This window comes from Spermophilus citellus (genome assembly GCF_964194105.1).
Source record: "Spermophilus citellus genome assembly, chromosome: 16".
Taxonomy (NCBI): domain Eukaryota; kingdom Metazoa; phylum Chordata; class Mammalia; order Rodentia; family Sciuridae; genus Spermophilus; species Spermophilus citellus.
In genome coordinates, this window is record NC_138196.1 from 65,306,221 (window position 1) to 65,319,903 (window position 13,683).

The 13,683-nt window shown below is 33.8% G+C and overlaps 1 protein-coding gene across 13 annotated transcripts in view; it reads left to right on the plus strand.

Moving 5' to 3' along the window:
- Window positions 1–13,683, plus strand: part of NEK1 (NIMA related kinase 1) — a 177,736-nt gene that overhangs the window by 11,977 nt on the left and 152,076 nt on the right. For all 13 annotated transcript variants that reach the window (XM_081269790.1, XM_081269784.1, XM_081269794.1 and 10 more), the window contains 5 exons: window positions 2,838–2,935; window positions 7,322–7,405; window positions 10,982–11,049; window positions 11,184–11,270; window positions 12,267–12,321. In XM_081269790.1, the coding sequence (XP_081125916.1) occupies window positions 2,838–2,935; window positions 7,322–7,405; window positions 10,982–11,049; window positions 11,184–11,270; window positions 12,267–12,321 (392 nt within the window). The remainder of the gene's footprint in view (window positions 1–2,837; window positions 2,936–7,321; window positions 7,406–10,981; window positions 11,050–11,183; window positions 11,271–12,266; window positions 12,322–13,683) is intronic.

The following is a 13,683-nucleotide window of genomic DNA, read 5'->3' on the forward strand; positions in this document are numbered from 1 at the left end:
TTCTCTTTTTTTGAGTTAAGTGCAGATCATATGGACTGGAAAAATGGATAGGTGAATCAGTAAAAGACATTGATTTGAAAATAAACTGGAATAGTTTGGATGAAATTATTTGATAAAACCTTGAAAGTGGGTAGAAGACTATTTGTGTGTGTGTGTATATAATTTAAAATATAAGTGTATGATAGATTTTAATTTTAATTATTATAGGCATTCGACTGTTTCGTCTGATTTCCTTCCATTTATAAATGCATATAAGTAAAAATTTTGATCTTATGATTGGGAAAATGGGGGATTGCTTCGTATGACCAGATATTTGAGTGTATGTTTATATATGGTATAGTTTTTTGACTTTCTGCTTCCATTATTAATATATAATTTTCTGGTTTTGGTTGTCTTTGACTGTCATCTTCTAATTGCTTTTATTTTTTGCCTTTATCATCTTGTTTGAGTTCTTATTTCTAGTTTTTATATCTTTTTGCAAGCATGCCAATCTCATTGATATAGAAGTTGGCATTTTACTTGTTCCCCATTGCTGCTGCCAATATCTAATTAACTTGAAAAAAAGACTTCCCATAGGAGTTAAATTTGGATTACTTTTGGCTGCAGGTAATAGAAAATCTGACCACTGTTGGCTTAAGTGAGAAAGATATTGTCTCAGGTAACAAGTCTTAAGATATGCAGACCTTTGACATGGCCGCTCATCTGTGTTACTATAATCCAGGCTCTGACATTCTACTCTGCCATCCTTAGTATATAAGTTTTTCAGCTTCATGCTTTCTTGTCCCAAGATAGCACTTGCAATTTTAGGCACATGTCTGCATCCAAGGCCAAAAGAAGAGGAAATGGTAGCAACAGCAGCGCATCTTGATTCTGTTCCTTAATCAGAAAAATGCTTTCTCAGAAGCCACTTTTCAGAATTACTTTTGATTTTACTGACCCAAACTGAGTCAGATGACTACCTCTAATTGTGATGGGAAACGGGAGCTAAAACATCTGTCTTCTTTTTTAGCTTCTAAATTGAGGAGTGGTGAAGGGAAAAGAGTGCTCTAATTGGCTATTGTGTTAGCTAACCAAGAGTACATGCTTTACTGATTATAAATCAGTCCCCATTACCATTTTTCTCTAACATTCATTGGGGTTTTATCATTTGATTTATATAGCCTTTTAGCCTTGTGACTATAACTCTAAGCCATTTCTAGGTGGAATTATTGTTTTGACTTTGGGGAGGGCCTTTATTACTGTACAAGCTTATTGGTGATAAAGAGTAGTGTCTTGTATTTGTATATACCTAGCAAAATGCCTGGTAAATAGTTGGTGGTAAGATGTTGGAATAAAGAATAGATTAGTATTTGCTTTACAGAGAAGACAGTTCTGTTAAACTTACATTTAAAATAAGTATTAATCTAAAAAATAAATAATATCTAGTGGCAAAATATATTACTGAGTTCATATATTAAAGCTCTGTTCCTTTAAAGGGAGGATTGTTTCTCCATCCCTCTCTCAGGTCCTATTAACACCCCCTACACATATTTTTTTGTTTTTTATCTTTTATTATATACATATGGTACAAAATTCAGAGGTTACAGAACAGTAGAAGGTTTACCTTCTTTTGCTATCCTTAGCATACTTTTGTTCTTTTCTTGGAGTTAACACTGTTACCAGGCTGGCTTTGAACTCACGATCCTTCTGCCTCAGCCTCCTAAACTGCTGGGATTATAGGTATATTCCACCATGCCCAGTTACAAGTTCTCAATTCTAATAGTGTATAGTTTAAGCAATGTAGCAAAATATGATATAGGAGCATGAACACACCACCACAAAGTGCAAAATAAATATTACTAAGAATAAAGCCATAACAGATGGTAAGGAAATGAGAAGTGGGAAACTCTGCTTTGAATTATGATAGTTGCACTAGTAAGTAGTGGTTCAATAAATGTAAGAAATTATATTGGCCACATAGGAGTGCAAGAATGATTAAAAATGTTTCTCTAAGCTGGGTGTGATTGCACAGGCCTGTAATCCCAACAGCTTGGGTGGCTGAGATGGTACAAAGCCAGCCTCGGCAACAGCGAGATGCTAAACAACTCAATGAGATCCTGTCTCTAAATAAAATACAAAATAGGGCTGTGGATGTGGCTTAGTGGTCAAGTGTCCCTGAGTTCAATCCCTGGTACCAAAAAAAAAAAAAAAAAAAAAAAGTGTTTCTAGTCCCTTCCACCATGGAAGAGACATGGAAGTCTCTTTCTCTGTGAATCAGGACATAAAGGTAAATAAGGTAGTGCCCCTTCATCATGTTCATTCACAAGTTATACACCATTTTTTTAAAGAGAGTAAAATGTAAGAAAGCTCTTCAGATTTTATCACAATATATATTATCACATTTATTTTATAAGTAATTGATTCAAGTGGGTAAAACAAAACTGAAAATTAATGGTCATTTGGAAACTAAGATGACTCATATCTGACAAATAGGTAGAAAAGTATGATTTTGCATATGACATTTCAGAAGCTTATTTTATTCATTATTGAATGAAATCAAGTATCTCTGCATTTTATCTGTATTCCAGAGATGTTAAAGTTAATGTGAACACCTTTCTTCAATAGGATAGTATATTCTTGGATTTGGGAAAAAAAAAAAAAAACCATGATTGAGTGCACATAACTTGTCATTATACAGTCTTTATAACAGTGTACCTGAAACTTGCACCTTAATTCTTATGAGTGTGGTTCTGCACTTTTTGCTTCGTGGCTGCTTTTTAGTAAATTTTTAAGTACTTTTAAGTTAGTTGGGCCATTGATATACATTTTAAAAAATGGAATAATGTTTTATTTTGTAGAAAATGGCTCTCTCTACATAGTGATGGATTATTGTGAAGGAGGAGATCTGTTTAAGCGGATAAATGCTCAGAAAGGCATTTTGTTTCAAGAGGATCAGGTGAGTGAGTATGTAGGAGCTTCATTCCTACCCTATTTTTGAGAAATAGCTCAAAAATGAGCTATTTGGTTATTTATGTGTGTATCTATTTCTAACTACAAATGCTAATTGTAATAACTAGGGCAGCCTGGTATATTCAATACCTTTGGCACATTTCTGACTGTTTAACTCCCACTTTTGTATAGTTCTCTATCTCATTTCTAGTTCTGTAACAATATATTTTTATATGTTGATGTGTTACATCCTATGTGTATTATGTATATTTACATGTATCCTATGTGTGTATATATATTTGTATATTTTTTTTCTTCTTTGTGTTAACTGAGCATTGAACCCAGGGCCTCGCACATGCCAGGTGAGCACTCTACCCCTTAACCACATCCCCAGTCCTGTTTATTTTTTATTTTGAGACATGGTCTTGCTGTGATCCTCTTGATTCGCTTCCCCAGTAGCTGGGATTAAAAGCACCTGCTACCACACCTGACTATATGTATGTAACTTATTTATTCATTTTAAGTGTTTAATTTTTCAGGGTCCCAACAATATGGTTTACTGCTGCCAGATCAAATCTTCCCCAACAGGTAGCTTTGCTACATAACTCTAGCTCTGGAAGGCTTGCATTGGCAACTGTTAAATCTAATCTCTGTTTTGATTTCCAAGATCAATAAAGTATAGCCCTACCCTATCTAAGTAGCTTTATTTTTTTTCTATCATTCCCTAAATTTCCACCTCTTTTGTTTAATTTAGGAGATATTTATTGAGCAGGTACTTTGTGTTAGCCATTAGGCTGTATGTTTATATATCTATCTCATTGTCTTTATAGTTGTTCTGATTACTTATTTTATTTTGGTAATGTTTTTCCCCTCTTTGTTATTAATAAGCTGCCTTTATTTTTTTCCAGTTCAGTTCAAGTCCCAATTTCTTTAAATATTCTTCATTTTCTGTGGTTTTTCCTTCTCTAAATTCCTTCCATTCATCTCTCATTATCACCCCTTCTTAATTTTAATTGAATTTGCTCTGAAAACTTAGAGTCTTATAGTATCAAATAGCTATTAAGGCCACAGAATTTATTTTTGTCTAGAAATTTTCATAAGGAATCTTGGATTGGGTTTTTAAAGACTATTTATTATTTGTTCCAAGGCTAGGAAACAAAACATAATATCTTCCACCAGATTTTACTTGCATATCTATAAATTTGAACAACTAAAGTTTGTTACATTTTATTTAATTCTCTGCAAATCCACTTTCCTGAGGTAAACCCTGTTTTCTGGTTGGTAGCTGTCCTTCTGTTTCCTAACTTTATTCCTTCTTTCCTTCCTACACACACACACACACACACACACACACACACATACACACACACAATTATAATCACATAGAGCTCAAGTATGTGCTATAAATATAGGAGTAAACTATGCATCTTGTATACTATGTATTCTGCAATTCTTTTTAGTTAACACTATATAAACTATACATAAATGTGCTTCATTCTTTTTTTGTGGAGGGTGGATACCAGGGATTGAACTAGGGGCACTTAACCACTGAGCCACAATCCTCAGCCCTATTTTTTGTATTTTATTTAGAGACAGGGTTTCACTGAGTTGCTTAGTGTCTCACTTTTGCTAAGACTGGCTTTGAACTCACAATCCTCCTGCCTCAGCCTCCAGAGCCACTGCAATTCCAGGCATGTGCCACCTCACCTGGTTGCTTCATTCTTTTCAATGGATGCAGAATATTTCTAGTATATGTATCACAATGTATTTCACGCTCCTTTGTGGCCTGTTATTTAAAATATTTTTGGATCTAATAGTGCTATAACAAACATTCTTATGCATGTATTTTGGTATTTCTGACACTATATCTGTAGAATAAATTTGAAATTGCAATTATTTATTTAACTTGCATTTAAAATGGTATGTGAATCTAAAATTTGATTTGAAGTGATTAGAATTAAATTTCTCATAAATGGGGCATAAAAAGACTTATTTTCCTATATAAATTATTTCAAGTTCGGTTAAAATGATACCTTGTTATTTTCAATTTGAAGGGGATTTAGTATTTTATGTAGGTTTTTATTGAGCTTTTTTCCCTTTGTGTTTGCCTTTCCAGTCTTTTATACACTTTTTATTTTGGCTGTCAGTATTTTTCTCAGTGATTTGGAAGAACTTTTACGTAATGGAGAATCAGCAATCTGTCAATTATGCTGCAGTTTTTTTTATCCTTTTTTTTTTTTTTAGTTGTAGATGGACACAATACCTTTATTTTATTTGTTTATTTTTTTTGTTTTGTTTTAATTAGTTACACATGACAGTACAATGACCTTGACATATCATACATTTGAATCATATGGGATATAATTTCTCATTTTTCTGAGTATTCAGGTTTCAGAATCACATTGGTCATGCATTCACATATATACACACAGTAATAATAATGTCTGTTTCATTCTACTATCCTTCCTATGTCCCCAACCCCTCTCATCCCCTCCCATCACTTCTCTCTACCTAATCTAGTGTCTCACGTATTCTTTTTTTTTCTCACATCTTTATACATATATTTTGTATAACAGTTTGGGTCTCCTTCCACCATCCATGCAATTCCCTTTCTCCCTTGCTTTTCCTCTTCCCTATGTAGAGGTAATCTTCTTCCCATGCTCTTCCTCTCTTCCCCATTTTGAGTCACCCCCCTTATATCAGAGGAGGCATTCGGCATTTGTTTTTTTGTGATTGGCAAACTTCACTTAGCATAATCTGCTCTAATGCCATCCATTTCCCTGCAAATGCCATGATCTTATTATTTTTTAGTGCTGAGTAATATTCCATTGTGTATATATGCCACATTTTTTTTATCCATTCATCCATTGAAGGGCATCTAGGGTGGCTCCACAGTCTAGCTATTATGAATTGTGCTGCTATAAACACTGATGTGGCTGTGTCCCTGTAGTATCCTGTTTTTAGGTCTTTTGGGTATAGTCCGAGAAGAGGAATAGCTGGGTCAAATGGTGGTTCCATTCCCAGCTTTCCAAGGAATCTTCATACTGCTTTCCAAATTGGCTTCTTATTTGTTTATTTTTATGTGGTGCTAGGGATCGAACCCAGTTCCTCACCCATGCTAGGCAAGCTCTCTACCACTGAGCCACAACCCCAGCCCATGCTGCAGTATTTTTTAATAATTATTACTAAATTTGATTATATATTTTGCCATGCAGGTGTTTTAAGTTTTATGTAGTCAACTTTATCAGTCTTTATGTTATGCTGTTAATAGTTTTCTGTCATGTGTTGGAATTCCTGCTTCAAAGATTATAAAAAATTAGCCTATGTTTTCTTTTATCAGTTTGATTTTCATGTTAAAAATGCCATTGACTTTGCCGCTGGGGTTGTGGCTCAGTGGAAGAGTGCTTGTGAGACACTAGGTTTGATCCTCAGCACCACATAAAAATAAATAAATAAAACAAAGGTATTGTGTCTATCTACAACTAAAAGAAAAAAAAAATTTAAATGTCATTTAGGGGGCTGGGGTTGTGGCTCAGTGGTAGAGCTCTCACCTAGCACGTGCGAGGCGCTGGGTTTGATCCTTAGCACCACGTAAAAATGGATGAATAAAATAAAGGTATTGTGTCCAACTACAATTAAAACATAAGTATTTTTTAAAAATGCCATTATCTTGGAATTATTTTGGTGTTAGGATCGAGGTAGAAATTAAGCCCTTTTAAACTTCCAAATTGCTAGCCCCAGAGACTATATACACATGGTGAATAAGGGGAAAGGAAAAGTGAAAGATGTCTTCCCATTTTCTAGCCTTATTTTTTTTGTGTGTGTGATTTTTGTTTATATTGAAAAAAGCATTATAGAAAAAATGAAGAAAAGTCACCTATCTTCATACTATTATAAAATATGAATTGCATTTTTCACTCAAGTTTCTTTCCATACTTTGAGTTATGAGATGCTTCAATAGTATCTCTTTCATTTAAGATTTAGTATGTGTTCTTGCACATTCTGTAAGTCAGTTTACTTGAATATCTACTTAATGTTAGTGTCTATAAAATAAAAATAAAAAGAAATTGTAGCCCCCAATTTTTTTTAGCAACTTAGTTTTCCTTAACCCCATATGTTCCTGAATCCTTTCAATGATCAAGGAAAGATACCATGATATGTAACTTTTTTTTTTTTAAAGAGAGAGTGAAAGAGGAGAGAGAGGAGAGAGAGAGAATTTTTAATATCTATTTTTTAGTTCTTGGTGGACACAACATCTTTGTTGGTATGTGGTGCTGAGGATCGAACCCAGGCCGCACGCATGCCAGGCGAGCGCGCTACCGCTTGAGCCACATCCCCAGCCCCATGATATGTAACTTTTAAAAGATATGACAGATCTGATTTTTCTTCCTAGATTTTGGACTGGTTTGTACAGATATGTTTGGCTCTGAAACATGTACATGATAGAAAAATTCTTCATCGAGACATAAAATCACAGGTATGTTTATTCTGTCACTAGTAAGTTCTGAATGGATAAGGACATGGAACATGTATTGAGCTTGATTTTGAACCCTGTTCAATGTGCATTGTGTTATTTGTCTTTCTTCATTGTTCCTCCTTCAATCTAGTTCTAGAAATCCTCTTTTGGGGTTAATAATCCTCTGTTAGATCACCTGCTTCCTTTTCATATCTTTCTCTCTTTGATTTCCTCTCTCCCCATGATGGAACACAATAAAAAACGAATGTATGGGAGGTAGAATTTTTGAGATTTTGCATGTCTGAAGATTACTTTATTCTATTTCTCATTAATGGAATAAACTTCCAGTTAAGAGATTGGGCATGATGGTGGCACTCTCCTATAATTCCAACAACTCAGAAGGCTGAACCAAGAGGATTGCTAATTCAAGACCAGCGTCAGCATTTTAGTGAGACTCTATCTCTAAAAATAAAAAGAGTTGAGAGTGTGGCTTTAGGTAGAACCAAACAAACAAACAAACAAAGAATCTAGGTAGGGAATTGTTTTCCTATAAAATTTTGAAGATATTGCTCATTTGGTTTCTGGCTTTTTGTTTTACTATTCAGGAATTTAAAGCCATTATAATTTCTTATCCTTATTTCTTTTCTCTGAAAGATTTTAGGATGTTCTGTTTGTTCCTATTATGAAACTTCACAGTGTTGTACATTGGTGAGGCTCACTTTTCTTTCATTAATGCTGCATTTTTTTTTTTTTTTTTTGATACTGGGAATTGAACCCAGGAATGTGTTGCGAGGGGGCAGAATTGCGACGTATGCAGTCGAGGGGAGAAATAAAGAATGTCCATGCGCTTCTGCCCCTTTCAGTGCTTTATCCCCTCAAAGTACTCAGTACAATTTCACTCTATAGGTTCTTAATCAAGAAAACGACAATCCTTAATGCTAGGCACTGCAATAGACATAATCAACTCACAGTAAACAATTCTGGATTAATTAATTCACAGCAAACAATTCTAGATTAATTCTAAGCACTGTAAAACACACTTAATCATGACAGGCTAATGATAGATTTTCCCTCTGCATGCTAAAGTTCAAATGTCAGATCAAAAGTCTTAAGCCTTAGGCTTTATGTCCAGCAGATGCACACTCTGACTGCAGTGATCAGGTCCGGAACCAAGGCAGGTTTTTCCTGGAGTGGAGTGGACAACTGGTTGAGGAGGGGGTTGTAGGAGAAGTTGCAGCTCTCACCAGGGTCCAGACAAGGCAGTAGAGTTTGAGAGCAGTGAGGATCACACAGAGGATCAGGAAACGATGAAAAGTGATGGGATATCAGGTCCTCATCAGGCCTCCAGCTTGAGTGCATCCTTGTTTCGTCTGGCTTAATCCGTGTTCATTAGCTCTATTATTTATACTAAGTTTTGGGGCTTTTGACCCCCCTTTCAATCCTTATCAGCTACCATCTGATTTCTCCATGACATCATTTACCCTGGGGTCAGAAACATCTGGTCTGGTGGTCTCCACCCTGATCTTCTCACCTTTCCCTCTTATCAGGCAAGGACAGCCTGCCAGAGGCTTCACTCTGTTTTTTTTTAAATTTAATTTAATTTAATTTTTTTTTATTGGTTGTTCACAACATTACAAAGCTCTTGACATACCATATTTCATACATTAGATTGATGTGGGTTATGAACTCCCAATTTTTACCCCAAATGCAGATTGCAGAATCACATCGGTTACACATCCACAATTTTACATAATGCCCTAATAGTAATTGTTGTATTCTGCTACCTTTCCTATCCCCTACTATCCCCCCCTCCCCTCCCCTCCCAACTTCTCTCTCTACCCCATCTACTGTAATTCATTTCTCTCTTTGTTTATTTTCCCATTCACTCTGTTTTTCAGGGTGAGGGGAAGTAACTTGTTTGAGGCCATTTTGGAGGGATCTGTTGGATGTGCCTGGTGAGACTGCAGGTTTTAAACTGGAGTTTTTAAAATGGAGTTGTTTAAGCTCAGGCCTAAGGCCATCCTCACAGGATGCTAAACCACTGAGCCACATCCCCAACCCTTTTTTGTATTTTATTTAGAGACAGGGTCTCACTAAGTTACTTAGGGCCTTGCTGAGTCCCTGAGGCTGGCTATTCTTGAATTCAGTGATCCTGATTCAGCCTCTCTAGTCCCTAGTATTACAGGCGTGCACCGTGACCACGCCTGGCAATGCTCTACGTTTTTGATAGGAGAATGTTTCCTCTGGAAAATGCCAGGCTTGGTGGCACATGCCTGTAATGCCAGTGGCTTGGGAGGCTCAGGCAGGAGGATCACACCTTCAAAGCAGCCTCAGCAAAATCGAGGCACTGAGCAACTCAGTGAGATCCTGTCTTTAAATAAAATACAAAATAGGGCTATAGATGTGGCTCAGTGTCCGACCCTGTGTTCAATCCCCGGTCAAACACCCTGCCCCCAAAAGAATGAAATTTAATTTCTGTTACCAAACATTAGAATTCTGTATTTATGAATGCAAAAATAGTTGGTTAAATTACTGGAAACTCTTAAGGCTGACTGGTTACATTTAGACTAGTTTGAATTTTTAGGCAGGTTTTTGGTGGGTGGGGTGTTTCCAGGGTATGTATATTTTACATATCATAAAATTCACTCATTTAAAGTGTACAGTTTAATGATTTTTAATATATTCATGGACTTTTGAAACCATCACCAGTCTCTAATTCCCAGACATTTTTATGACTCCAAAGAGAAACTATACCAGTTAGTTGTCACAACTCATTTCTTTTTTTTTTTTTTTTTTTTTAAAGAGAGAGTGAGAGAGGGGAGAGAGAGAGAGAGAGAGAGAGAGAGAGAGAGAGAGAGAGAGAGAGAGAGAGAGAATTTTTTTTAATATTTATTTTTTTTAGTTCTCGACGGACACAACATCTTTGTTGGTATGTGGTGCTGAGGATCGAACCCAGGCCGCACGCATGCCAGGCGAGCGCGCTACTGCTTGAGCCACATCCCCAGCCCGTCACAACTCATTTCTTTTTCAACTAGATCCTGGCAATCATGAATCTTATTTTCTGTCTCTGTGAGTTTACATATGTGACATTTTATTTAAATGGAACATTTTATTTAAATATTTGTCTTTGCCTATTTTTGAATAGGATTTTTTTTGGTCTTTTTGTTGCTGACTTTAAGGGTTCTTTTCAGATATGTAATGTGCAAGTACATTTCTCCCATTCTGGGTTGTCTGTTCACTTTCTTGATGGTGTCCTTTGATGCACCAAAGGTTTTAGTTTTGATGAAATCAAATTTATTTTTCTTTTTTTGCTTGTGCTTTTGGTATTGTGTATGAAACCATTGCCTATCCCAATTAAAATTTTCTCTGGGAGTTTTATTTTTTTTGTTTTTATATGTCTAGAGTCCACTTGGAATTAATTTTGTGTACAGTATGAGGTAGGGAACTACATTTATTCTTTTACATGTTAAATTTTAGTTATTCAAGCTTTTATTTTTTTACTGGCTTAATTTTTATGAAAAACGTTGTTGACTCAGACAATGAACTGGACTGTAACAATATTTGGGTGTTTTTTTTTTTTCTTTCTTTCTTTCACAGAACATATTTCTAACCAAAGATGGGACAGTACAACTTGGGGATTTTGGAATTGCTAGAGTTCTCAATAGGTAACAGATCAATTTTCAACTTTGTTTTGATATAATATCTTCAGTGAAACTTTAATCAATGATTATGTATATATGGAAATTTATTATGTCTTTAACATCTTAAGTTTCTTCTGTGATTTTTGTTGTTGTTCTAGTACTATAGAGCTGGCTCGAACTTGCATAGGAACTCCATACTATCTGTCACCTGAAATCTGTGAAAACAAACCTTATAATAATAAAAGGTATTTTAAAATGATATGCTATCTTTCCTTTAAATTTTTCTGTTATACTCTATTTGTGAACCTTGAGATTTATTCTAAAATCAATAACATACATATGTAAATATAAATAAATATATATATACACACACACACACACACACACACACACACACACACATATATATGTGATGAAGGAAATTATAAAAAAAGGAACTATAGATAGAATCACTTTATTAAGTTATAATTGGAAATAGAATGTTCTCAATAGTCAGTTCCTATTGAATTATAGCTAAGTTTTGTTGAACACATTCTGTATGTCAGATATTGTTTTAAACACTTTCTGTATTAAAAAACCAAGTTCTGAGAGATAGACTAACTTCTTTGAAATTACTCATCCTACTAAGTGGGGGGGCCAGTATCAAAACTAACTATCTGGTGCCTATATCCATAATCACTGATCTGAACTATGACTTAACAGATTGTGTAATATGTGGATGGAAAGAGCAGCCTTTCCACTGAATTTTAGTCACCCTTTATTTTCTGTTCCTCTTTCTAATTGAAAAATCCCAACCAAGAAATGTTAGTTGGCTTTTATAGATTTCTTTTAGATTTGATTTTAGTAAATTAATATTTTTTTATGTTAATTAAAATAATGTTTTGCTTTTGTAGTATTTTTAAAAATCATGGCATTTTGCAAACAATTGAATAAGGTCACTTGACTTTTGCAAAATAAAAATAACTACATGGAGTGGACATGAAAGTTTTGATATTTTTCTTTTAAATCTTTAATTCTTTAATGACACTTTAAAATGATTATTTAGACAACAATATTTTCTAATCTGAGACAGCTGTTCTTGTCATTTAATGATGGTTGAAAATTTCAGTTTTAAAGGAAATGTTTTATCTAGTATATCTTTTTCTAAAACATTCCCATGCTGCTTTTGTTTCCTTTAAATGTAAAAAAAAAAAATTTTAAATATATACTAAGAAGAAATTTCTCATTTTTGTCTTCTCTAGTGACATTTGGGCTCTAGGCTGTGTCCTTTATGAGATGTGTACACTTAAACATGCAGTAAGTACAAGTTTCTGAAGTATTTTTAAATTGTATTATCTTTTAGATGACCTCATACACTAGAAATGTTTCTCTAAGTCAGTTTTTAAATTTGTTGTATTTTCTGAAGTATGAATCTAAATTGATTTACCCTTAGTATATATGAATAAGTTATATATTTACTGTTATATATTTTATACTTTTTTCTGTTATTTCTGATGATAGAAATATATTTTGTCCTCAATGTTAAATTTATTTATTATAAATTTGCATTTTAAACTTAAATTTTTTTATTAGTTTCATTTTAGCAAGTTCTCTCAGAGTACCCAAATAATTTGAGTTTAGAATCACTTAAGTTATTTAAGTTAAAGAACCTCATTCAACACATTCATCCAAGAGTTTTATCAATTTAAATATTCCTTAAGTCAGAGTATTTATTATTATTATTATCTTTTTTTAAAGCAGCACAAAAATACACAAAAAAGGAAGAATACTCTTCACAAGTAGATTTAATATTAATCACTCTTCATTTCAAAATTATTTTTAACATGTTTTTTCCCACTGATTAAACAAAAAAAAATTTTGTTACCAAAAATTTAAGAAAATACATAAAAATATAAAGAATCTTGGGGCTTTAGCAGTTTTAGAGCCTATTTTTATTATTTGGGATCTAATTTTCTTTGTTATTCTTTTAAATGGCTGTGTATACTTCAACTATATTGGCTTAGATTTCATTTTTTCTTTCTTAAGGAAAAAAAATGCAGAAGCTGCCAAAGTGATGTGGAATAGTGTTTATCAGATATGTTTTTAAACGAATTGGTTAGTTTTTCTGTGATACCATCATTTTAGGTACAAACATTAAATGTTTGTGTGTTTAAATTTTTCATTAATATTATTTACTCTTTAGTGGACACCTGGGGCTAAGTAATCTTTATTTATGAAGAGTTTGTTAGTTGAGACATAAAGGAAAGTTCATCAGAGGATCATATTTTTTATGCATTTAGGATTCCTTTTTAGGTATACAGATATTTCTATAAAATTGACCTTAATTTTTATAAACTGAGTGATATACTTAAAATGTTCTGGGAGAGCTTAGCACTTAATGGAACTCTCTATAATTGTTATAATGGCTGATGTTTAATTTATGGCACATTTAACTCAATGTGTATTTTAACATATCAGGAGTATACAACAGTTCTGTTATTTTAGCATAGTTATCAAAAGTATAATTTTGCTTTTGTTTTTCAAAATGAAATCTTTAGATCTTATACTGCCCTACCTCTGTTTTCTTTAAACTTCAATTTATACTGTATTTAATCCTAAAATATATATTACTCTTTATACATTTATTTATTTTGGGGGGTACTGGGGCTTGAATACAGG